The sequence below is a fragment of the Buteo buteo genome, chromosome 5 (assembly GCF_964188355.1).
Source record: "Buteo buteo chromosome 5, bButBut1.hap1.1, whole genome shotgun sequence".
Lineage (NCBI taxonomy): Eukaryota > Metazoa > Chordata > Aves > Accipitriformes > Accipitridae > Buteo > Buteo buteo.
The window spans coordinates 5,502,669-5,529,643 of record NC_134175.1 but is presented as its reverse complement, the minus strand read 5'-3'; the positions used below and the strand labels follow the sequence as shown (position 1 = coordinate 5,529,643).

The 26,975-nt window shown below is 38.7% G+C and overlaps 2 protein-coding genes and 1 long non-coding RNA gene across 7 annotated transcripts in view; 1 reads left to right on the top strand and 2 right to left on the bottom strand.

Moving 5' to 3' along the window:
• UBE4B (ubiquitination factor E4B) overlaps positions 1-17,995 on the bottom strand; it is a 41,354-nt gene extending 23,359 nt beyond the window's left edge. Inside the window, exons 1-8 of one of the 5 annotated variants that reach the window (XM_075027362.1) lie at positions 17,720-17,995; positions 11,505-11,691; positions 6,494-6,629; positions 5,855-5,942; positions 3,431-3,575; positions 2,376-2,604; positions 1,501-1,911; positions 509-622 (exon numbers count right to left, since the gene is read on the bottom strand). In XM_075027362.1, the coding sequence (XP_074883463.1) occupies positions 509-622; positions 1,501-1,911; positions 2,376-2,604; positions 3,431-3,575; positions 5,855-5,942; positions 6,494-6,629; positions 11,505-11,691; positions 17,720-17,743 (1,334 nt within the window). In that variant the 5' untranslated portion in view covers positions 17,744-17,995. Of the gene's footprint in view, positions 1-508; positions 623-1,500; positions 1,912-2,375; positions 2,605-3,430; positions 3,576-3,887; positions 3,999-5,854; positions 5,943-6,493; positions 6,630-10,235; positions 10,408-11,504; positions 11,694-17,719 lie in introns of those variants that run through there. The other 4 variants (XM_075027364.1, XM_075027363.1, XM_075027365.1 and 1 more) reach the window with 4 other exon arrangements.
• A 418-nt stretch (positions 17,996-18,413) lies between these two features.
• Positions 18,414-26,975, top strand: part of LOC142030884 (uncharacterized) — an 18,586-nt gene continuing 10,024 nt past the window's right edge. Inside the window, exons 1-2 of the long non-coding RNA XR_012650343.1 lie at positions 18,414-18,495; positions 21,537-21,608. This is a non-coding gene — a long non-coding RNA (uncharacterized LOC142030884). The remainder of the gene's footprint in view (positions 18,496-21,536; positions 21,609-26,975) is intronic.
• On the bottom strand, positions 21,872-25,584 carry RBP7 (retinol binding protein 7). The gene is made up of 4 exons (XM_075027356.1): positions 25,455-25,584; positions 22,851-23,029; positions 22,481-22,582; positions 21,872-22,144 (listed from the first exon to the last, which is right to left on the bottom strand). The coding sequence occupies exons 1-4, from the start codon at positions 25,525-25,527 to the stop codon at positions 22,094-22,096; spliced, it is 405 nt and encodes a 134-aa protein (XP_074883457.1). The 5' UTR covers positions 25,528-25,584; the 3' UTR covers positions 21,872-22,093.

Below are 26,975 nucleotides of genomic sequence, written 5' to 3'. Positions count from 1 at the left end.
TTCAGGTGTATTTTCTTTACAGGCTAGAGGAGCAATCCTCAGCTGTCAAGCAGCAATGAATCTTCAACCAAGTCATACTGTTTGTATAAGCTGGCTATTTGCCACTCTATCTTTCTCTACACGTTAACCTTTGTCCTCTTTTTCCAGTTTTTGATAGGAAAACATGCACATGATGTACCACTGGTTTTAAAATTACAACCATGGGTGAATAATATTCCTTCTACGCATATAGTCAATGAGGAGTTCCACTGAAACATCATTTCAGAAACCATGCTCATTAAACCTAAAAGGCAGTATGATTAACATTTACTTTATCTTAGTCATCTCTTAAAAAGAGCTGACTAACTAGCATTCGTTATACATGTTTATATGCCATCTTAAAAACCCACCCAAGTCATCTCCTTGGCTTTAGTAATTTCCCAAGTTACTTTGAAGAACGCTTGGCACTACACAGACTGTTAGTTCCTAAGCAACCAAACATGCAGGTTACGTTCTCTTTCTCCAATACCTGGACCCAAACTGGACACAAGAAAAATCATCATCTTCATTTTCTTCATCACTACTGTCCTCAGACACATCAGAAACGGCAAGAAGGAGGAGGGAGAAAGGGTTGTCGTATATACTACCACAACAAAAATGAAAAAGGCCATCAGATTTTTTAAGCCAAAAGAAAAAGTAAATGGTAGCTTTTCTTTGCAAGTCTCTCAAAAATCATATTCTCTAAACATGCAAACAATGGATAACTCCATGTTAGTAAAACCAAGGCTATACTAACATGCTCTGTTACACTACTACAAGTTACTCACATATCAGAACACCACATGTTCACAAACCAAAAATTTAAAAAGAATTTTTGAGACCTAATAAAAATTATGGCTGAAGTAGGAGTGTTTAGACATAACCTAATAGTAAGTATTAAAATTCTAAGCTACTGAACTTTAAAGCAGTCATCTCAAAACCTTGCATGCTCTTTTCTCCCTCCTGCAGGGACTGGAGATTCCAGGAGCAGCCAACAGAGAAAATGCAGTAGTACCCGGCCTGGCATACTGAAATAGGCTAATCTGTAATTTACATCTATGCACTAGGGAATCAAATCTAACACAGTCCAGCAAGTAACAGCTTTCAACAAATCAACTAAAGCCCTAATGAGAAAATTGATTTCAAAGCAGGAGGTCTGTTTGGTTTACTATCCAGCAGTAGCAACTGAACAGAAAGCTAATAGTTTTAACTGGAATGGTTGTAAGAAGAGGAAGAAATTAAAACAATATTGCTACCTTTAAAGTAATTAAATTACACTCCAAATGCTCGCAGAAGCAGGTTTAACATTTTGGCAAAGATGGCTTGTTAGGAAGTCAGTATATTAGAACAAACCAAAATGCAGAAATCAACTCAGGGTAAGTAGGGTGAGCTCAGCACAAACATGAGTTCTTCCAAATTGCACGATTATGCCACACCCTGCACAGCACACATTAAACACACTCTTTTGTTCTCATGAAATACCTAGAAGGAATCCTGTTCAGTAAAGAAGAACGCCTGCGCAAGGTACTGGGTGAAGCAGTAAACAAAGGCGGACCCATTGTTGTGGGTCTCTGTCTGGATGTGATGACTGGCATGGCTGGAGGGCTAGCAGCCATGGCTGGAGGACTTGGTGAACTAGATGGGATGGAAATATTCAAGGAACGTGGGCTGGAAGAAGCTGAAAAGCCTCCAGAATGGGCAACAGTGTATGGCCGGTACCTCGGAGAGGAAGGCTGCATCCCAGAAAGGCTTGTTGCTGTGAGGTGAGAGCTGACAGTAATGGAAGGCACAGATGTAATAGCAACTGAACTGGCTGGTGGGGTAAGAGATGAACCAGTCATTGGTACATAGCTTGTGAAATTGGTAGTAGGAGCTGGACTAGTCCCATAGAGACTAAACCAGTTTCAGGGGAAAAAGAAAAAAAAAAAAAGCAATGATTTAGGATATGCAGAAAAAGGGTAAAAAAGATAAAATGAGCAAGAGAAGCCCTTGCCCTTCTGATGACTCTGCAGCAATAATTCTGCAGCTCACACTCATTATTCCTTTTTACTAATGTTGAATAAAACTATGTCACAATCTACACACTGTTAAGTTAAAGAGTCATAGCCTTCACTGATGCAAGTTAGGGATATTTCTCAGAAAGAATGAGCTACATGGCTTTAACTTATCAAATACACTTCTAGCCATGGCAATGTAATAAAAATGGTGAAATGGAGAGATATTCACATGAAAAAGAGTGAAGAATTTTAAAAATCTAGTCTATTTATTGGTTTTGGGACATTTCTATGCCACTCTCTCCTCCAGTCTATCAATCAATATTCAAGTGAAATCAGTATTCAGTTATAATCAGAAGTCACCTGGATAATGAACTGGAACCAAAGGAGCCCACATTACAGAACATTGGGCTGCTTCCTGGGTTAGAGCCCATGTTTAAAATCAGGCTTCTGTCAGGAGACCGGGCAGCTGCAGCAATTGGTTGTGATGTAGCTGTCAGGCTAGCAAATGGGTTTTCATCCCTTGACTGGGTGGACATCATCAGCACTTCCATCAAAATCTGCCCGATCAAGTCCTTAAAATCTGAAAACACTGTTAAGAATAGAAGAAGAGAGTTAGTGCCCTCTCCTACTGCCTTCATCTACACATTAGTCAGAGATGTAAACATTATCAAAGATTTCAACTAAGAAGGACAGTAATTCAATTCTGTGAATTAAGTGCTACTTTTGGCAAAAACAGTTATAACTATTACTCTGTCTATATTAACTAGGTTCTGAAATTACAACTACACAAAAATATAACTTTTATGGAAAGTACAAAATATCATAGATGACCTAATGTTGTTGTTGTTCATTATTAAAGTTGTCTTGTATGTTCCTCTCATTTTCCCACACTGCTGTTGAGTTGGGCAAGCTGTGTCATAAAGAAAGGAAAAACACGTGCACACACACCCCCCACGCCACATATGCCCACACATAAAATAACAATTTTTATTTGGTCATATCTTATAGCTGATGTATAAAATATAATTTATTATATAAAATAATCAGGAATTCTTAGCTTATCAAATTAACTGCCAAGTATCTATTATGATGCAAGACAACCCATTAAGTCAGTAAAAGGTTCCTAAAAAAAAATAAAAATAACATCCAGCAACACTGCAATATCAGCATACTAGTTTGACAACAGAAAACATAACCAACAAGAGCACAGCAATTGACTAAAACAGGAGCTCGATCCCATGTTGCTTTTTGGGGATTCCATTTCCTGCTACAGCTGCTGATAGCAGATGTTGAAATCAAGCAAAGACCACAAGTAGGTAGCTCTGGCATTGTAGCAAAAAAGCTAAAAATAAGAGTAGGGAACACACCACTCAACTGAAACAATCTCTAACAACAGTAATGGTTCAGATACCTACCTTCCTTTGGGTTCTGCTTAAACTGGGCAGAGAGTGAATTCAGGAAGATAACATCTCTGTCTCGGTCCTTCCAAGAGACTCTGAAGATCTTACAGACCAGCTGTAAAGCTTGCTCCTCAGATACTTCAGACCCAGACAGAGGTTCCTTGGTTGGGAAGGGTTAAAAAAACAAAACAAAACAAAAATTCAACTTATTTGCAATGGTATTAGTCAAGTCACAATTCACAACCAGATGCACATCTTCTGAAAATTGCTTCAAACTAACTCTTAATGGTAGATTTTGTATACTTATGAAGGAATACAGATGTATTTGTCAAAATGTATTTGGAAAAATACCCTAAAGAAACACAAGAGATGCGGAATAGATTAGTAGTAGCAGAAATACATCCAGTAGGAAGCAAATTCCCAAAACACATTTGAAAACAGTACACTAAGAAAGGAAATTTAACCAACATACCTATGATGTCTGCTTTAAGGAATTAATGTGGGATTCCAAGGTATTTTAAGAGTTTCTTGTAAAAAAGCACAGGAAGGAGCGAGCTTCCCCAAGTCTTTCCTGCTTTCAAATCTTTGCCCAAGATAAAGACATCTTTCACTTGAATGAAGTCAAGACAGGACAAAAGACTCAAGAATTTGCTTCATTCCCCTTTCTTCCAAAAAAGGAACATTATGTAAACTGTGCTCAAAATGAAAAACTAGTTTCTCTAAAAAGAATGCTACCGTATATAGAGGCTAGCAAAGGTTAAATGGGAGGGCTCTTACAATCCTAAGGCAGCTTTGAGTGTACACCTGAAAAAATGGTGGAATACAAACAAATAAAACTCAAGTAATTAGCCCTGAAATATGAGGAGAGGTAGCATTTAAAAACATTTCCAAAACACACACGACAAGCCAGCAACATAACTGACCTCACCTACACTCTTCTACCAACACTGTAAAAGCAACACAATACACAAACAATTCAGCTGCATAGAATTTCAAAGATGGGAAAGTTTTAGCTTCAAGGCTATTTTCCTGCAAGAGCTCTCCTGCAAGAGTTGTAGATATTTACTAGACAAAAAACAAATTTCTGATATTTGACTAATACAAGTGCACATTGTACTGCTATGTATCATACTGATTGAGATAGTTAATACTTTTTTCTTTTAGAAAATAAGTCAATGAGGAAGAACAAAATGCAGGTTGCCACTAAAAAGCTCCCTTTTTCCCTTTAAATTTGAGACCTCATAAAGGCCACCAGGTAACAACACTGTACCCTCTACAACAGCTTTCCCTCAAATCATTTAATAAACCATAAATTTTGGCACATTAATATATTTTCATTGCATTAATCACTCTAGTAGTATTCTACTGTTTTCAAGCACTTCTACTTCTCCTGCCTATTTCTGCAAAGAAGGCTTTATTACAGACACTATTTCCAATGCAGAAAACCAAGCAAGAAAATCTTTTGCTCATAAATGAGGACTATCCTGTCTCCTATCCACTTAACTTTCTGGTATCTCCAAACGAGTAAGAGGAATTGAACCAAGTTTGCAAAGCTTTATTTTACTTTCCACTGCTCTCCCCCCACCCACTTCAAGATTGCCCTTGATTTCAAGCTATTTATTTCATAGTAGCACAATGCAAGCTGTCCGACTGACTGATTTGCAGCTAGGAATTGACTGGAAAGGATTCTGCGGCAGGGTTATTGCTACATGGCTTTAAGCCAGGCTTTTACCAACTGACCTTATTACTGACAGTGCAGGAATAAACAAAGACATCTAATGAGCACTGCAAGAACTGTTGTAGAAACTTCACTACACTGATGTCCCATTTCTTTATGGCTTTATTTCACGTGAGCCTTAAAATCAAAGAGGACAATTTTAGGAGTGAATGAGAGCTTTGTTTCTTTCTTTTTCTACTTTAAAGGATTCTACCACCTGTCTAAACCTTGATGGCTAAATATTCATATTTATTTTCTTGCAATATTAAGAAAACCTTACTACACAGCATCACTTCAGCATACATAACATTTGAAGCAGTACTTAGTTAGCAAACCTCTAAATGCTATACAAATAAGCTGCAACAATCTTCAGAAGTGTCTTCAGAAATATTTCTTCAGGCCTACTCCTTATCAAAAAAAAAACCAGATCTGGGCATTAATAGGTCACTTTATTGTAGGATATATAACAAAAACATTTTCTTCAGAGTTCACAAACCAATGTGAGACAATTGAAATGCAGCTTTGATATTGGAAGTTTTGTCTTTTTTTCCTTCCCACAAATTTTACTGAGGAAATGCAGTGAAGAAATTGTTCACAAATGACATCTGAGGGCTAGTTCCATCCTCTCAAGAGCATGTATTCAAAATATGGAGATAACTGAACTCACTGCAAGCTGAAACTTTGCATCACTCCTCCATCCAGCCAACGTAAAACAGACTAACCTTATCCGTCAGACTCCTTTTCTCTCTACGATCATTCTCATCAACCTCCATGTTTTCAATTCCTGAATCCACATCTACTTGGGACATGCTGTAAGTGGAAATAAGAGAAGGCAGCCATTAACTTGTAGAAAGTCACAGACAGTGCTCTGTAAGATGCTGACTGAAGGAGCGTCACCTTAAGTAGAAGCAGCAGAGAAAAAACAATGCAACAGGAAGAGCCATATGCACAAAGAGCAATTAAAATCACTAGTTGATAAATGCTTCTCATATCACATTTATTTTGAATTCAAGAAACACAATTCTTAATTTTTTCAGCAGGCAATACAAACTACACAGCTATCACATTCCATAACCTTTTCTTTTTTAAACAGAGTAGCTGAATTATCCCCACCAGACACGCTCATCACTTAATGTATAAGATAATGCTTTGTCTTTTATCACTTTAGGTCATGAATTCCCATTAAAACCAGACTAGAAAAAGCATTACAGTGGTCTAAACAGTGTGTCATATTTAAGCATTAAACCCTATTGCATTAACACAGCTGTAAGTGAGAAATGGCAGAATATTTTCCCATGTAAGTGATTTTGAAGATTAGCATGGCACAGTATTTGCCAGCTCATACAAGCTGCATTTTTTACCTTTTCTCACAGGAGACACTATCAATATCCATGCTCTGAGACCGAGAGAGAGACTGAGATTGTGTTTCAAGGCTGTTAGATGGAGAACTGCTGAGTGAACTCACTCCTTCGCTGCTCTGGCTTCGGTGGGCTACTCCTAGAGAAAAGGCACCACCAAGATTACTACTACAGAGATGAGAAGGGACTACACAATTATTTGGATGGAAAAGGAAAGGTTTTTCAATACAGCTCTTAACCATTCTTAGTAATGCATTAGGAAATAAATGTTAATAATATTTACATCTGACTACAAATAATCACATTTTCCACCTCCCCTTGTAGGAGCAATATAGGAATGCTTACCTGCATTACAACCCAGAGAACAAAACTACATTTGCACCCATGAAGTGCTCAGAGATTCACTCCCATTAAAAAAAAAAAAAAAAAAAAAGCACTAGCAAACTGATCTCTGGTAAGATTGCTCTGTATACTACCTTAAAACTTTGTCAAAGCCCCTCTAAAGTCTGTCCTACCAGAATAAGACTTCACACTGGGTCATTACAACGGAGTTAACTTGCGTGAGGATACAGGACAAATCTGAGTTCTGATAGTCTTCCCACAAAACCTCCCACAATTTACTAGGAAATGATCAGTACTTTTCCTCCTCCACAAGAATAAAATAAGCATCCAAGAAGTCCTAACAACATGCACCGAGTGCAACACCAGCAAATGGAGAGCAATATAATGGCTTTGGAGCACAGCTGATGAGCATCAGGATATGAACAGATGCAATGAAGACTTTCACTTTGCAACAAAGACTTCTTCAGAGAAGTGTTAGATACTAGCATGGTAGGAGGAAAGTTATATGTGTATAATTCCAAATAATCCAGAAGTAGCCTTGCATTCAATAACAACGGAAGTTGAATGAGTTCTATAAACATCTAAATGAAGATGGCTCTTAAGTGTAGTCTATTCTTAAAATCAGTGCCTAGTGACACTGTTTGAAGTCATGATTTATAATAAAGTAGCATTAATTGCAAGCTGCAACTGTAGTTTTAGCAATATTAGGTATGTGCATGTCAATAAACAGACTCCTTGAAGAAGTAGGAAAAAAGGTATTATTCATCTGTTCAAGAAGAAAGCAGCAGTGAATTTCACTCCTTTGGGTTCTTTTGACTGCCGTTTACAAGACATTACCCAAACAGTATTAGGTTTCAGATGAGAAGCATAAAACAAGATCGACAATCTATTTTTAAATTCCGGCACTGGCTGTGTTTCAGTGTTACTACTGAAAAGTGCAAGCTTGTCCTGCATTTATGGTGGCAACACATTCTGAAGTTAGCAGTGGCAGCAGCAAAACAGAACAAATCAGGATTATGCTCTTTGACACAAGCTATTTGTTTCCAAGCACCTTTCCCAAAGCTTTTCCAGGTCGTGAAACAATTCATTTTACAGGAACAAAACTACAGAAGGCAGAAAAATCACATTTAGAAGACAGTTTGCTGAAGAACAACTAGATATTCAGCACAAGAGGGAGGAAAAGTTGCTTCGTTCTACTGCTTTGAAATTCCTGTTTTACTTCCCTGGGTATAAAAACTTTATATTTAACTCCTTATATTAGGCTGGAAATTGGTCATTATCCAGGAAACACTCAGATCTTCAAATAAAAAGTGGAAAAGATGTGTGAGGTAAAATTAATCTGCACTGGTATTCAAAAAAATTTAACAAGCAGATTGTCCAAACACCTTTATTCTATAACTGAAGATATGTAAAAGCACTCTAAGATATAGGAGGAGAACATAGAATGCTTATGTAACTTGCACATATCACAAAATACTTGCTAATCTAAATTTTACTCAGTTTTGTTTGAAGCTTCTATGCTTTGGTTAGTAACTTTAGGGCCATAGCTAGGTATTATCATTCATTCATAAACAACATTCAAACAACATTGAGCCCATTAAGTTTTCAGTACGAAAAGAAGAATAGAGATAGGAACCAAGATCCTCCAAGAAAAGTTAGATTTCACTTAACCACCTATGTGCCTACATTAATGTCTGCAAAAGATCTCACCTAGGAAGCAGGAAAATGTCAAGAAAAACTCCATTTCAGTTTTAAATGGCTATTTCCTCCAGTCCTGGAATTTTGGTGATGCATTTAGCTTTGACACTGAAAGTCCTTGTGCAAGGCGCAGGCCCAAAGCCTAGTACAGTTTCTCCACAAAACCAAGGATATAGAAATACCAAGTATAGTATCTGAACTGAGCAGAGTTGCTTAGGTCAATCAGGTTAAATAAAAGCAACTTTGAAAAGCTGAACTTCAATGATGTAGTTTCCCCAGAGATAACACCCAGCAGAAATATGCTGTCCATGGCAGGGGAAGGCTGACTTCAGCAGGGTATTCCACCATGTCACTGATTTAATATATCCCAGTTACAGCCTTGTTTTCCTTCAGTACATCACCAATTATAGAGAGTCAGTCCTCCTTGAGTCCTTCCTCTCTCCTCCTCCCTCTTCCTAAAGAAAAAGCTAGCTCAGTCAGTGGATAAAGAGACTAGAGCAAACATGGCTTACCAGGGTGAAGTGCTTTGTTCTACATTCCCTTGGGGTCTTACTCCCACTGCCAAGAAAACGTACTTTAACAGTTATGCTGCAGCACTCATTAACAGGCCTCTTCAAACAAACCGCCCTACCTACCACCTTTTCACAACAAATCTTCCAGAATTTACTTCCATCATCTATACTTTGCTGGATACAATAAAATACCTGACACACTAAGTCCCAGTTTTCCTTAAAAAAAAAAAAAAAAAAAAAATTAAAGAAAAAATTAAAGAAAAAGTAAAAAAAAAAATTAAAAAAATAAAAAAATAAAAAAAGAGGAAACACAATAGCATACAGAGACATGCAAAAATTATGAAGACCGCACACTCAGTATGTGTGTCTGTCACTGATACACGGGTTTTAGGCTCTCCAAAATATTTTCAAAACACATACAAAATAATGATCATATTTTCCATGAAATTGATGTGTAAGTCTGATCTCACCATGATATGCAACTTCTTATAAAAATGGATGCTTTACAAGGACACTATTCTGCTGGGGGTCTCTGTTATGTCCAAATGAATTAAAATCCTCTGCAGTCATTTTAGCCTACCGCTCAAGAGAACTCCTTCCTGCAAACCACACCGCATTAGCCAAGTCTTCATTTATACTAAATAAATACAGCAGATAATTAGTTCTGAACATTTTTTCCTGATCTATTCCCCAATTTAACCGTATCTCTTACCCTGGTGAGAAAAAGACACGCATTATTAAATTGCTGCAATCAGTCTAGTCTGTGTAATTAGGTACTGTCCAGTGCAGATAGATGAATTCTTAAAACTGAAGTTCTAAGGTCTTAGCTATCTGACCACTTCAAACCATGATAAACGTGTCTGCCAATACATGAACATTTCTACCTTCAAGTGCACATTTCCACACCTCCTCCTCTGTTGGCATTATCGTTTATACAGTTGTACAGTAAGATGGATCAGGACCTCACCTATTTGAAAACTAACCATTTACTTTTCCTGCGTTAGTTTTCACCTGGATTAAGTCCATGATCCACCTCACCATACAGTTGCTAAGGACAACAGAGGGAGAGACAGTGAGAAATACTCCTTTCAGCAAGGATCAAACCTAAGATGGGTTAAAAGCAGTCATGTAACCACAAGTCGAGTAAAAACACTAAGTAACCTCTGTACTGTTCTGAAAAAAAAAAAAGTCACCTTAGCTTCTGGGTTGGTGTCTATAATCATGAGGACAATACACAGTGTTAAATTCCATCTGCAATGAGCTTTTCTCAGGAAATGCTTTTGATAGCTTTTTCTCTGTCCCGCTTTGGATACAAGGCAACAAAATAAGCAGGAAGGAGCCACTTCTAGGTATTTCAGAACAGCACTGTAATTAAATTACAAGATTTAAGCTTGTAAATTACGGTACTTGCCAAAGGGAAAAACATAAAGTTTCAGAAAGCAAATGGGTAAACAGATAAAGTATTCCGCATGCTTATCAAGAGCACTGGAAAAAAATATTATTTCTACCAAATTATTAGAAATCCCCTCAGGCACTGTGTGCAGTTTTCGGTGCCTCAATATAAGGACATCAAACAGTTGAATTCAATGATCTTAAGGGCCTTTTCCAACCTAAGTGATTCTATGATATTGAAAACCTGTTTAAAACAATGTTGACATCTATTTTGAGATGGGTTTTGTCAACCTCTTAGTAACACAAAATGCAAAACAATTTAAGTTTTCAGATAAAGATCACAATAGTGGAAAATATGTCAATTTGTTTTGATTTCCAAGATATCCAACTTGAAATCAAAATTATTATTTTTTCAGGTCAAAAGTGGTATTATATATAAGAATACTGTCTTCACCTCTCTACAAAGCAAGCAGATGAGGCATTGCTTGTATCTTCTGAAATAAATACCATCTGCAAATATTCTACTTGTATTCACTCCAGTAAATAGTGAAATTGGCAAAGTAATACAAAGGAGAAAGCAAATACTTTATTCTTATGTTGGCAACACACAGTCACAGCCTACTATTTTTAGTTGTGCCAAATGCTAGTAATTAAAGATCAAAAATGAACTTGGGACTGATTGCTAAATTGTACCTAGAAATCAATCAAGAAAAACCGTGTTGCAAGACTGAAAAGGCTTTTTTCCTGTCTCCTTGACAGATCGGCTTTCTTTTTTGTAATATTTTGTAATATTAAACTGTATTACAAACTTCAAGCTTTGGTAACCCGTATTTTAAACGCTATTAGTTTACTGATACCTGGAAAACAATTGTATCTAACCATTTATTACTTGGAAAAAGAAAACAAAAAGTACTTTCATTCATCATTTTCAGCTGTTTCTTTCTGAAAATTATTTTTAGTACCAGCAGAAATAACACCAGTAATAGTGTTTACGGTGTAAACACTAAGTTGCATAATAACTTTCAGCAGACATCCAATAATATTTTTTTTTTCCTAACATGCCAGCCTACCTGATGCACCAATTGGAGAGGTAGCTGGGGTCATGCTATGGACATTTAGGCCTAGACTATGGGATGGCCCCGGGGCTGGTGCTACTACAGGTGGTCCAGGTGGGGTCTCTCTCTGCGGTGATGTAAGCGGTGTAGTAGGCTGGGAAGATGGTCCACCTGCCAACCGAGCAAGGCGCCTTCGACGAATCTGCACAAAGGAAATAAAATAATAGCAAATAAACAAGTTCGTTTGCACATACGTATGCACACGCATCCCATTGTTGCCATTTGGCACTCCTACACAGCAGGGGTATTCACTCCTGTGAAACCGCAAATATAGAAACTTTGCTTGATAACCTGCTACATGGAGCTGAGTCTCACTGCCATTTCTCTGTTCTGCGTGACAATACTAAAATACCCTTGATGTTTAGATTTTAAGTATGTATTTGCTGCCTTGGAAAACCATTTGCACTGGAGAACACCGTGTTTGCCCCTCAAGCGGTTGCGTAAGACAAGTTAAACTTCTACTGCTCAGCGATTTCAAACCCTGTAACACTCCTCCCCATTTATTTTGGCATTTGATGAAACAAACAGCATTAATCTGATAAAAGGGACAATATGAACATGACCTTTGCCTTAATTTCACACCACATAATACTAATAAAAACACCCGTGCTAAAGAAGATCCAGTTGAAAGTTATTAAAGACTGCTGTCCAAGTTTATCTGAAATAAACCTGCAACACTAAAAAGATGCAACTCAACTGCTGGACAGAAGCATCTTGAGAAGTAAAGACAGACAGTAAACAACATCCTCTCATCACCTAGAGACATTCCACCACACAGAATTTAAAAAACAGTTTTTGCACATTACTAGTAAGACAGAGAAGCACCTGCCTTCAAAATCCAACTTCAGAAAACTTATGAACCTAGTTATTAGAATTAGTATGTGACCGCATAACACTAATATTATACTTGAGAATAAAATAGACAAAACAGAACTTATAAAATTCATAATTTGTAACTGCTTCAAATTTCACTTGAAGCATAAATGAAAAACAGAAAAGAAATTATTTATTATCACAAGCTGTCTCAGAGGATCTGTTCCTAAAGCTTACACCTTTAGCTCAAAATAGGCCTGGCACAAAATAAAAGTATCATATTTGATGGTGTCCACTCCCTGCAAAAATAAACAATTCATGTTATTCTCTCTTTGTATTATGATACTCAAGCATTGCATGGAATGTATCAGTTTTCATTTCTGCGCATAATCCTAAAGAACTGCCAAGCAAGTGAAAGAGCGAACAAAAGATTTGTGTCAAGTCAATGTCTATGCTACATTACTGTAGGCATTTAATGGCCTGTGAAACCTACTCCAACAGGAAGAACAGAGCAAATGAAATCAGACTTCAAAAACTGTGGGAAAACAGTGTCTGGAACTACATCTCCCTCCATGACATGTGTCACCACATGAACATGGAAGGCAGCTAGAAATTTTTCTTTTTTTTTTTGAAGACAAAAAAAAAGGCTATGGTTAGAACATCTTAATCCCTCCTCTTTGTCAAGCAAAATAGGGGAGCTTATTGCATAAATTGTTTAGCTTTGCCATAAGTAGAAGCTGTACATACTAGGGTCTCCAAAAATTTTTTTTTTTAAGTATCTTCAATTTTTCTCCACTTCTATCTTACATCTTAATTTTTCAGCTGCTTCTCTGAAAAAAACTACAGAACTACCTCACTGCTCAGAGGCGTACCTGAGAAAGTGTCAGCTACACGTCCCCATACCCATTTAACCTGTTGCTGAAGTCAAATGAAGTGTTCATAGCTCACAAAGCTGTACCAAAAATATTATCAGTAAAACAACCTAGCTGAATTGAAATCTCTTTGAATTAGGGGGTTGAATTGAAGTTTTAAAAGCTGTTTCCTTACCATTCAACTGATCTATAACCATGTTTTCCAGATAAAGGAATGGCAGGGAGGAATGGAGAAAAAAAACAATACAAACACACACACAAACAGCCCATATATGCAGAAGTGGCTGAGGGAGAAAGATGAAGATTAATTATGTAAAATGCAAGAAAAATAAATTGCTATGAAACTTTTCCACAACTGTTCATATTAATTCTTGTTAGCTAGTTCCAAATCTGATGTTAGGAAGTAAATATGTGAGGAGAAAAAGGCATAGGTAATAATAAATATATTTATCAATTTATTCTCAAATACAGTTAAACATTAGTTACTCAATCAAGGTCACATCCCTCACAAGGTATGATCTGCACAAAACTTCTCTTCACCATCTCCCAGTTTCAAGCAGATAATTGAGGTCACTTGTGCCACTCAGCATTCCTTCACCTACAGTGCTAGGCTAGATCAATGCCAAAGCTACATCAACACCAGCTGCAATTATCGCTGTTGAAATAGGAGGACACTAAGACAAACTTTCTGCCTTGTATTTGTCACTCTTAGTCCATCAACCACCCATGTTTCTTATGGGCCAATCCCCCAGACTGTAACCTGCCCTGAAAAAAATTCTGGAGAAGGCATGGAACAAAGAAATCTGCACAGACACCAAGCTGCTTTTACATAAGATACTGCAATTAAAACTAATACAAGATTTCTCCCTACCCCTTTAAGGATGATAGGCAAATTATACTTATCTTCCTTACTGCTGAACAAATTAACATTAAAATATAAATAAACTCTGAATATTTTTTCCACTAAAAGAGACAGCTTTCACAACTGAGGATACATTTAGCAATTGTTAACGGACCAGATTTCGTTCTTAGATACCCTGAGTTGCCATGTTCCTCTAAGTTTACTTAAATTATCACAGAAATCTGAGATTTGATCTGAAGATTCGAAAGTTTTAAATAAGAGAGAAAAAAGGGGAGAAACAAAGATATTATGCTAGAAAGGCAAAGGTGCAGGCTGAAAGAGAAGTTTGAGAATACAGCATAAAACTGATGCACACACTCTATCCAGTTAATTCCCTTAAGACTAAAGGGAAGACTTAAGACTAAGTGTGCCTTAAGACTAAACAGCATCAAGACAAGGGAAGATAGGCTTTATGCTCAGGGCACAACATGGGGACTCAGAAGACAGTAGCTTGTTTGCGCAATACTAGGCACAAATGAGGCCCCAACCTGTTGCCTTCACATAGCAAAAATAACATATGTTAGAATTGTGGGAGTTCAAAGTGACCTATTCTCATTTCAGACTGAATGACTCTCCAAATTGCCATGAAGAAACACATGGCTGAGTTTTTAAAAATACTTCTTAGGAAAGTTTAGGGTACCTCAATAATACCTAACCCTTGATTTCAGCAATAAGTACTTGCAATCGTGACAAATGACAAAGCTGTTAGGTATCATTGTATTACCTAAGTGACAAGTTATTTGGTACTAATTACTACATAGGCTATGGAACAAACAATGCCCATCTTCCCTACAGAGCACAACTCCACAATATACAGTTTAAAAGGTTAATAAAGAAAATCTAATCAGTTGAATGGAAAAAGCACATTGTTTTTTAATTAGAACAGTTTTTGCTGGACACATCTGGACAATGTCTTCGAATAGTAGTTTTCAGAAATACATTTTTGATCTTACTGGACTTAAAAGCTGTTAGCTGGAGACACTACAACAAACAATGTAAAAATAGCACCCTGTTAAAGCCCGTTAACTGATTATTTAATTTTGCAGCAGACCAATAAAGATATAACCAGGAAGACTGGTCCCTCAGGCTCATGCACTCTCAGTTAAAAAAAAATTTTGTATCCACATCTGCTTTAGTGGCAACTGCTTAGTGAGGCTCTAAGGAAATTTTTTATTCTACCATAACTGTAGAAAAGTTCCAAATCTGTACAATAAAGGGTAATTTGAATGGATAGCTTTATTTTTCTTGTATTCATTAGAACGTGTTAAATTGGTTTAAGAAATGCTTCATTTTGTGGTGACACTGGTCTGGTTCTATGCTCAGAAAACACTACTCTACTCAAAAATCATGTAGATGTTAGAAGATGCTAAGTTCACATCATTCTTTCTGACTTTATGCCACATTTGGCTTGATTCTGCTTTTTTCTATGCAGTCCCTATTCCCATCTTGTGCTACCTATCACTTGTACTAAAATTCACACATTAAAAGGGAATTTTCTTTTCTCCCCTCCTGAAGATTTTAGTATAGTCTGGAGTGAATGACAACTTCTAGTGCTTCAACAAAGTAAACACTGAGAAAATTTCAGTGAGAGACATTGTTGATACCAGTGGAAAATATCTTCTTGAAACTAAAATATATCCTATACTCCCAAAGCCATTATCCATTGTATCTTCAAGTCACAATCCGTTAATGTTATACTTAATTATCGTTTGATACAAGAAGATAATCTAATCTACAAGAGGCTTGCAATTAATTTCAGCTTTATTTAAGTGGTTTTTTTGCCTTCAGTCACTGCCAGATAAAGTTTGAATCAGATAGAAGTCATATATAACATGTTTTAGAAGGCTATTTGACCATACAGTCCACCTCTGATCTAGGGTCCATTGCACCAAGTAACAGTAAAGTGGAGATGCGAAGGAATATTATAACAGACTTGGCTCCAACTTTACAACGAGGGATCCATTAACGATAAAAAGTGACAGCGTGACTCTCTTAAAATGATGTAAGATTAAGTTTGTCTCAAACAATCACCTAAAAGACCAGTCCGCTTTAGTCCTGGCTGAACTGTACTGGAAAGACATGGAAAACCTTGAGTCACTTGTGACAAACATTTTGCCAGAAAAGGCAGATGAGTCCCTACTGGAGAACTCATTTTCTGCAGCCTCAGTTCCATGATGCAGTGGTTTTGATGATGTCAGTAATTTGCTGAAGCAGTGACACAAACAAGCTTACATAGGTTAAATAATTCTGAAATTAATCACAAAACACCTCATAATCAGATGCAGTTTAACAATCAGAAGAATTGCATGTAAACAAAGTACTCATGAAATACACCTATAAAATTAGAGATCCCTTTTCACAGTAGAAATTAACACTAGCATCCTATCCCACTCTCCCCAACATGGAAATTGTACTCTTTTTAATGCTTCCATAGAGTGTGAGGACCTTCATCAAGTAAATAGCATGAAGTATTTCCTCCTAGTTCCTGCTGCAACACAGTAGGACTGCTCAATCATTATATACAACACAATCAAAAACATCTCAACTTTTTGGAATACAAATCTGAGTGACAACAGCAGCCACCTTGCTCTACAATCATGCCGTAAGATATGGCACAGAACAAAAATAACTTCTTTTGATCTTCCCTGCAGTATAAATACAGCAATGAGCCTATGCTGCAGCTGGCCCAACACAATACACTTCATATGTATACAATACACTTTAATGTGAAAATATTATTTTTAAGAGATGAGGGAAGATTTAAATTTGTACATGATTTGGGCATTACATTGAGACAGTGGAAAACTCCCTATATCCTGATCAGTACCGTGACAGGATTCATTTGGGAGTCTTCCAGTATATGAGCAAAACATAAGAACTTACTGTATATTTAAAAAAAAAAAAAAAACAATAAAAAGGAAAACACCACCCTTTAAAAGGAAGAAACAGTTCACATTATTCCACGTCAGATGTGTGTCAATCACAACATAACACGTATAACTCTTAAGTGAAAGCGCAAGAGGTTGAATAAATTTAAAAAAAGTAAATCAAAGGAAGCATCGGAAAACTGGCAAACCTGTTTCAAACTGTTTCAAGAAGAAATGATACTAAATACAAGATCACACACACACCTCCCTTGCTTCTCAGCAAAGAGTCTGAGAAAGCAAGATTTTAAGTGTTTTATGATGTTAAAAAGTAAGGGGTTTTTTTAAGTCACACACAGAGAACATATAAAGCGCCTAGTGTTGAACACAGAAAAGAGACATCCTCCAGACAAAGACTACCTGGCAGATGGAAGCAGAAAACAAACAATTAACCCGGAGAGAAGCAATTCAACCCCATCGGCCAGCCAGGGGGTCGCAGGTCAGGGACAGCACGGAGGAACACGAAAACCACCGAGCACAGGCACCGGGCGAAGGCAGAGCGCCTCAGTAACGCTCCTTCCCGCATCCAGGTTTCTCCTCGGGGTCAGGAAAAGGGCCCAGGAACGGCCCCGGCGCCCTCTCCCCGCTGTGGGGCCCCGGCGCCCTCTCCCCGCTGTGGGGCCCGCCCGCCCCCTCAGGCCCCGCGGCCCACAGACTCACCTCATCCGCGCTCAGCTCCTCCATCGCCTTCCTCTTAATGGTGAACGGAGGGAGGGCGCTTTCCTCCGCCCCGCCGAGGGGCAGTTCCGAGGAAGCGCTCTCCTGTCGCCTCTACCCCCCGGGGGCGCCTCACAAGGGCATCTCCGGGGCGGCCGCGCCGCGCCTCGCCCGCCGGCTGCCGGCCCCGCCGCCGCCGCCGCCGCCCCCGGCCCACCCGCTCCCTGCCGCCCGCGCCTCAGCTACCGCCGCGCCCCGCCGCGGCCGAGGAGAAACCGCCTCCCCCGGCTGCCCCAGCCCACCCGCGCCCCTCAGCCTCAGCCCCCGCCCGCGCCGCGGCCCCTGCCCCGCGTAGAGATTATTCATCAAAACAAGAGGGCGGCGGCGGCCATCTTGGGGCGGGATCACGTGAGACCGCCCGGCGCCGCGGAGGGAGCCGGGCATGCCGGGCCCCGCCGTTGCGCAGAACCAATGGCAGGGCCGGGAGGCGGGGCGGGGCGCGGCGCGGCGGGGCGGGAGGGGCGGGGCCGGGGCCGGCGGCTCGTCGTGGCGGGGCGGGAGGGGCGGCCCGCGCGCGCCATGGCAACGGGGGAGAGGGCGGGGCTGAGGGGAGGCGGCCGTGAGGAGAGGGAGAGAGGGCCGGGGAAGGGGGCCCGGGACGGCGGGGAAGGCGGGCTGAGGAGCGGGTCGGTGAGGGGTGGGGAGCGGGGCGGGAAAGGAGGCAGCTACCCGCCGGCAGACGCGCCGCCGCTTGGCCGGAGGCGGGAGCAGCCCCGCAGGTATGGACGTCGGGGTGCAAGGTGGGGTTAGGCTCCTGAAGTCTTGCCGTTGTAGCGGGTCTGTACAGGCTCCGCTTCTTTGAGGTGTTAGCCCACTTCCAAGTGACGAGTACGACGGGCTTTTTGTCTAACTGTTGCCATCCGTGTAACGCATCGAGGGAAAATGAAGGCGCTAAGCCCCCAGTGAGTACTGGGCCTTAGCCTTTTCTAAGCATAGTTTGAACCTGAGGTATTTTTTTCCTTTCTGGTGTAAAAACACAAACTTTTCCACACCTAGTTCTTTCATTATACCACAAAATGGTATTTTTGTGGAAGATACTCATATTTTCCTCCTCTTTTCCCTCACCCTCAAAATTAAACTCAGCTAGAGAACAAAACAGCCAGGGTCTGTCTTGACTTCAAGTGAATTGGATGGTCACTTCCAGCTCTGCTTGTTTGATCAGTTATAATACATGTAGGTGAAAAAGAAAAGGGTTTTGAGAAGTTGCTGTTTTGGAAGAGAACAAAAAAAAACGGGAGTTGCATCAGCAGAGTTTTGCCCCAGGATGAACAGTCAATAATATCTTAACTGACAGCTCTGCGCAGTACAGCGTAGTTTGACTCACCAAGTCAAAGAATCCCATAAAAGGGGGCAACAGGATGTTCTTAAGATGGAACCAAACTGGTCCGTATGAACAAAGGGATAGGATTAAGACATATTTCCATAAGCACTGCAAATAATTATAAAGCAATAAAATAGATTAGATTTTTTTTTCTTTTATGCATGAGCCAGATACAGTATTTGGTCTTGTGTTTAAGTACACATCTTCCTTAACATACTATATTGATTTAGAGGTGTTTGACCAAAACCAATGTTTTTGATGACTTAACCAAGGTGCCCAGAATGGGAAACCAATTCTTTTGTAAATAATTGAATCATAATACATATTGCTGTTCTTTTTGTAGAACATATGTGTATTGTTACCTTTGATTTTTAGATTGTGCTTCATTTGGTGTTTCTTTTTGGTTTTGTTTTTTCCAGTGGAGTTGGGGCTATAATCCAAAGCACAGGCTTTTACATGATTTCACTTGCTGGTTTGTTCTTGTGCTAAACTGTTGGTTTATTCTATATTATATAGTCATTGCACAGAATAGTATGCAAGAAAATTATTAGGAGACTACACACAAATTTATGTCTTAAAAGCTTTTGAGTAAAAATTAGTAACCTCAAAAGTACTTCCGATGATGTCAGGCAAGAGTTATGTGCTTTGTTTAAAAGTAGTCTGTATAAGTCTGTCACAAAGACCAACTTTCAAAAACAATAATAGCAAACTACATTCAGTGATAGGACTCCTTACATTTTTATATATAACTTGTATAACTTTTTTTTTTTTTTAATATCGTCATTAGAGAAAGCGTTTTAGAGACTGTGAATCCTAGCTGTTCTTTTGGTTTTCCATTGTCTGTTTTGATTGTAGAATCCAGAAGCCAACACATTTCTCTTCACCTATCTATGAAGTACTTCCACATGCAGCTGGCATACCTTAAAATCATTATAATACACATGGCCAGCAGTTGCACTAAAAAAACCTCAGAGGCTGGTTGATGAAAAAGTTTCACCATCAAAGCACTAGTGTAAGATAATTGAAGTGGTCTGAAACACCTTTGAATAAAACCCTTCAAGTGCTTCCCTGGGGAGTTTTGTTCTTGTCCTTCAGTTCTATAGTTCAAGTGCGTATCTTCTTGGCAAAGGCTATCTTAATGTCATCTTCCTCCCCCCACCCCCCCCCCACTTCCAGAATATGTGACTGCTCCCTTCCTTTTTTCACCTTGCATTTCAAGATGTTTAATTTGTATTTTATGAAAGCATGTGAATTGGTTAGCATATAAATGAAATTAGAATAAGCAGTTTTGTCAGTAGTAGCTTCTCTCATCCTCGAGATCTTCAAAGCATCCTCAAATGAGTTCTGCGTAGCATTACCTGGTTTCAAATCAGCAATTTGAAGTAGGAAGGTAGCAATAAGAAAAGCAATATCACTGCTAGTAATAACTCTTCTCTATTCCTAACAGTAAGGACTTCCTCATAGCAGCCTTACTAATGAATTATTATACTTATAGTCATGCAGGTTTCTAAGGTTGCGTTTTTCCAATTTCTACTTGGAGTCTCTCTTTATACTAACAGAGTTCCTAAGGTCATCATTGCCTTTCTGTATTGCTTCTCGTGCATATCTTATTGGAGGGCACAGCTTAAAAGCTGTGGGGTTCGAGAGTATCTGCAATATTTAACACTTAAGATACTGCTTTGGAACCTCTTCAATTTGAAGATGCAATACGTTCCAGAGGTGCCATCTAGTGGTGTAGCGAAGTCTGCGTGGCTGTTGCTGTATATTGCTGATCTATGTGACAGAATAGGTCTGCTGCATGAATTTGTTATTTATATTAGAATAACACGGTAACAGGAATTTTATTTTCAAGTAAATGAAAACTACTCAGTTCCAGAAGGAAGGTACTGTCAGGCTCCACAGAATAAACACCTGGCACTTTATTGCTGGTCCCCCAAATTTCCCTAACTCTAGTAATTAAGGGGGGGAGGTGTTCAATCTAACAAAAAGCCCTCCGGGCTTCAACAGACTTTGCCTGCCTGTGGGGGTAGCTTCAATAATTCTGAACTGACAAGAAGTATCAGAAAGGTGGTACTACTTATGTTTTAAAATGTCAGGAATTACTTTAGAATTTTTTTTTTTTCATAGAAAGTAATTAAGTTACTAAGCTTAAGCTAGATTTAATCAAACTCCTCTCTTTCCACTAGTGAAAAGATCCCTGCAATGTTAGTGTTACCAACAATACGCAGCAACTCATTTCACATGTAGCTACCAAGTTGATCTGACCACTGAAATGTGTTTACATGAGTTAGAATAAAACCTACTTCTCTATGCAACATTACACAAGGTCAAAAAGAAAAACATTTAACCTAATTGAACAGGTGTATGCAAAAAAATCTTAACTAAAGAAGCACCGTTTTCACTCTGTATATGTGCTTATAGAGTTCAATTATTTTGCAGACTGGAATCTACATGGATTACTCAGGCCTGTCTTCATTGTTCTGGGATTTGACCATAGGCTGGTTTCCTCTGGTAAGCTGAACTTAATTATTTTGAGAACAAAGCAGCTATGGCATAGTATAGGACCTTACACATTTAAGATACAAGCAAGTGGAGTTAACTACTAGTCTGCATCTTAAAGAGAAGCATTTTGAATAATAAATCTGTATCTTTTGTTGTCTGCTTCTTTTGTTGTTATATTCACTTCTTTTCTTTTGATTTAGACTGTTAGCTAACTAGAGACCCAAGCCATAGCACTTATGTTTTGGGTTGGTTTTTTTTTCTTCCAAAAACACATTCAGAAGTCAGGTACTTAAGATTGGTTTGGGGCATTTATTAGCAAAAATCAGATCTTTAACACTGGCAACAGCAGACTTATTTCCTGAGCCAGAAACATCAGACCATTTAGGTTAATAGGTACAAGAAATCGGTTCTTGTCCATACAGCCGTCACTGGACATGAGGATGCATAGTCTCCTGTATATAGCTGTCTCTCCATGTAGGAACCAGTATACATATTCAAGCTCTCTTGAAGACCTGTTTACATACTTGATTCTCACAACGAAGCTCCTACCAAAAAACAAACAAACAAACAAGAGCATAGATGTATATAGTAATCAAAGGAACTGCTTCTAAAAGTGGCCACAGATCCTTTGCCATGACTACTGACCACCACTCTGCTGCCATGCTAATAGGTTATGCTTAACATTCCGAATTTAACTATACAAGAAAGTGACACAATGAAATTGTTCCAGCTAAACTAAAATCAAAGCAGCATGTGCTCCCTATGTACCATCCATTACAAATACTACAGAGCTAGAAGAAGACTTGTGCACACCATGGCCACATTATAGATCTTATTTTTGTCATATAGAGACAGAATTAGTAGAAATCTGAAGTAAATACCAGGTGGAGGTCATCTCCTTCAAGCCAGTGAGTCCAGCCTCTGTTCTTCTTCTCACCAGTCTGGACACAGACAAGTTTGTCATTTTCCCAGGTAACCACGCTCTGTGGAAGAGGAAACAAAAAAGTGTTTCTGTATTTCTTTGTCTCAGTTCTGCAATATACTTGCAGACAATGTCTTTTTTTTCCTGGATAAAAGGGGACCTGAATACTAGTCCTGAGGGAAAGTGAAACTCCTTGTCTGTAACTCAGGCTCCTACCTTTGCATTGCATTACAAACAGTATTCTTGAAACAATTTCAGCTCAAGTAGCTGGATTGATCATGGCATCTTAATTTTGTCACGGCCTCTTGATTTCATGTATTCACTCTTACCTTGCATTTTCTGTTATCCAGGCCTTTATTATCTTCTTCAAACTCTTCTCCAATTTTGAATTGAAGCGAATAATCTCTGAATGTACTAGTGGTATGGATATAAAACGAATCGCCATCTTGTTTGATCACTTTCTGAGGCTTCAGCATTTTTGCTATCTTGCGTGTTGCAAAGTCAATACCTTGGACAGGAGGCAAAAAGGTCAGAGTTGTATTTATCACCAGCCATTCCGACACCCAGGACTTACCTTTATTACTACCAGAAGCATTTCTTACATAGATTGACCTTACTGCCATGCAAGGTTTTGTTGTTTGGGTTTGGGTTTTTTTTGTTTAAAGCTGTAGGTTACTCAGATCAAGTCATGTTCTTGTACATTTTACTCTTTGGAAACCAGTTTACTCAATTGTTGCACAATTCCTGTGCAAGATTTCTAGGACTTTGAGTCAAAAGAGTCCTTTTAGGAGTTGGGGAGAGTTGGTTTCCCCCACACAGACACGCCAAGCTTGGTCTCAGACTTACCCCCTGCTTAGCTAGAGGGAATAGTTAATGCCTATTCTCATCCTTTGTCAAAGGAAAGGCATTATGTGAACTAACAAGAAAACTTTGCACCCTATACCTTAAATAGACTAAAATGAAGGGTAGTCCTAAAATGAATTACTCAGGCTTGTTTTCAGGACATGCCGCTTGCTATTAACACTTTTTAAGTGCAACTAGAAAACATCACGCTTGTCAAAAGATTTCCTGGTTATCTCTAATGATCAGTCACCTTTAACAGAATCCTGATGTTCTTGGTAACATTGAGCTTAAAGCAGTGCTTTTTCTATTTCTCTAGTGAATGTTTGTTTCTTTAGAGGAACAGGCCATCTATTTGGCAGGCAACTGAATTACATTGCATCCCAATAGCATGCTCAGAGTTACGTTTTCAGGAAGGTGGATGGGTAAAATGCGGGTCTGTGTATTAATTTAGTTATTTTCATCACCTAGATTAAAACTGTCATTTTATAGGACCACTAGAAGTTTCTCACTTTATGCAGGCTGGGGTTGTGATCTTCTTGACAGGGTGTCTTCAGCTACCATGTGTTGAACCATATGGCTCATTATGCAGACTGTGTTTGAAGTGGGACTTCATTACTGTATGCATTACAGAAGTGCCAGAATCTGTCAGTTGTGTTTTTACACAGTTACCAATTTATTTTAGCATAGAGGAGTTTGAGTTCAGTACTGGTAAAGGCCATACCCATTAAGCTTTAACATGATTATAAGAATATATAAATACAAGCTACTTACAAATCTATTCATTAGAGGTAGATAGTAAATTGAAGGAAGGGCTAGGCTTGCAATAGCCATGTCCTTATCCAAAACCATCTAGTTACTCAGCCGACTGGATATTAGCTTCCTTACTCTACTTAACCAGGCAGAAGAGTTTTTCATTCTAGCTCTACAATAGCTATTTCAGTCCTTGTTTTGTTCAGTATACTGGCAACCAAGCAGGAGTAATTAAAGATAGGTTGTAAATCATCAAAAGGATTCTTTGCCTTTACTTTTACTAAGTTCACCCAATTACATACAGAAAACAAATTGCATTTTTCACAAGGACTGTAGTTATATTTCATTAAAAAAAGCCCTTTACTTAGCTGGACAATGTTTATTATCAAGGAACTGACAGACTCTCTATTCCATTTGAAGACATTAACACATTAACTGTCTATTACTTAGCATTCAAACTAATTGTCATTATGGAAGCACCCTTTCTTTTTTTTCCAGTTGATAACACAGCAGGATTAGAAACAGAGAAGAGTTCTTGAACCATTTTAAAGATACCAACTAGACAATTTAAGTAGGTCACCCAGCTTAGATACAGCCAGAAATTGATTTTATTCTAGTTGTGTATACAATAACCAACAAGGGACATTACTGGTCATCAGTTTACACAAGTCAAAAAAGCAGAACGGGTGGGAAAGGCAGGGAGAAGAGAAGGCTGTACACAAGGTTGCCTGCTGTCACAGTCTGTAATGAACTTTGCACAAGAAAACTAATAAAGTACCAAGAACTTTCTTAGTTTCCCATTAAAGCACCATTAATCTCTCTCTCTAAAAGATCTGAGCAAGGTAAGAGGTTAGCTTCAAGCACTCCAGAAAAGGGATGGTTAGAGAGGCTTATCAACAAGTCACAGTAATGAGAGAAGTATTTTGTAATCTGTTTAAAGATAAATGACACTAAGCTAAACAACTGCCTGGAAGCACCCAAGTGCTTTTTTTTGTTACTTAACATTTAACTAACCTGAGACATAGGTTCTATAAGTTTGTGCTTAAAAGCAAGAGAAATTAAGTGGACAGGGCAAAGTCTTCCCTGTCTCTGATGAAAGCTATAAAAAAATTCTACTTTTAACAGGTATTAGGCTGAGAAATTCCTGAAGGCTGCAATGACACTTGGGTGACAGGCTAAAGTATAGTTAATGCTGTCTGTTTATCAACAAACAAAGATCCTTCTATTGTTTTTCGGAGAAAAAAAAGCTTCAGCAATATCTAGGTTTTAAAAGAGCTCAGAGTCTTAAAATTCAGGAGGACCCTTATGGGGGAAGGATAGAATCAAGTATTTTCACCTACCTAAGGCCACCATATAACCTTCAAAGTTGTCATTGCTGATAAGGTTCCAGGTTCCACTGAAATCCACAGGCATTGCCAGACTGTGGAAGGAAAATGCAGTCAACCTCTGACCCAAAAGCAAAAATGAAGAAGTAGTTTTCCAACCAGGCCTTATATAAGGAAGTCTGTGGGTGGGATTACATCGCAGAGCCTTCCTGATGGAGGGGAAGGGTACTATTGCTGAGCCAATAGGTGAGAGGGTATTTGTAGATCAGCTTCAGCTGCATTGGAGGGAAAAGTTCACAGTTTCTGAAATCTTTGTGTGGAGCAAATGTTAATAGTCCAAGAGTCACAATGCAAACCAAAAACTGGTTTAAACCCTTTGTGTCCATCTTGTATACTTTAAAGGGAATCATGGACAGATTTTGTCATTACTAAAATTCCCTGCATGTATATTAGATCTGTGGCTTTATGATCTGAAATCTATGTACTTGCTGAAAAAGTGATCTACCCGCTGTAAATACATGCTCTATTTGAACAGACAGGGATTGACTGTTAAACTGTAGGTGTATCAGCAATTTTTTAAAGCCGTACCTATGACACAGTAATAGAGATTAGTATTATATCTTCTTGGTTTATGTCTGGAGTGAATAGTAGGCAGCATTGTTCTCTAGTGGTTATAACAGAAAAGTGAAAGACAAACCTTTTTTGTACATGTTATTCTCTGATGTGACTCTCAACACAGCTCTGCTGTGCCACAGTTTACCTACTTGTGTTCTGATTTCTTTAATGTTGTTAGTTATGTCCTACTTAAATGAACATACATATACAAAATTCTTTATTTTCTCAGATGCCTTACCAGCCAGAAAGTTTGTGTAGTAGTTAGGCATGAGACAGCAGATCCGGAGGCCTGAGCTCTGTTCAGTTCTGCAGCTCTGTGTTTATCAGTTTTCCTAGATGGGAAAGAGGACAAATACCTGTTCTTGCAATCCACTTTCAACTCCTACAAATAGCCAACAAGAGTAACAAATCCAAAAAGTACTCTCGTGTATATAGAAGGTGTAGCTCCCCCCTTTGCTTTTTATTCTTGACACATATAGTAGAGGAGAGATCATACCAGAAGTTATTCCCACTGATGCTTTATTAGATGCTCTATGTTGTGGCAGAGCATATAGAGAGTAGAGCACAGGATGCAGCAGGAAAGCTTCAGTGTTGGACTTTATCTTCAGCAAAGAAGTGAAAGAAATCTCTTAAGTGATGATCCTGCAATGTGTTTTGAAAAGTAAATAAAGAATGTCTGACTTTGAAGAGAAAGGATATATTAGGAATTTGGAAGTGAGATTTTATTTCCTTTAAAAGATACATAATTCTCCAATGTCTTGCAGTTCCTCCATCACTGGTTACTTTTTGCAAACTGTATGCCTTATTGTTACAACTTACCAAGTGAGAAATATGAATTTAATAACCCTGAACAACTAGGCACTCTAGAATAGCTAAGTACAAGAGAGCTAGACTAACTTCTTATCTCAGTTTTCTCGTTGG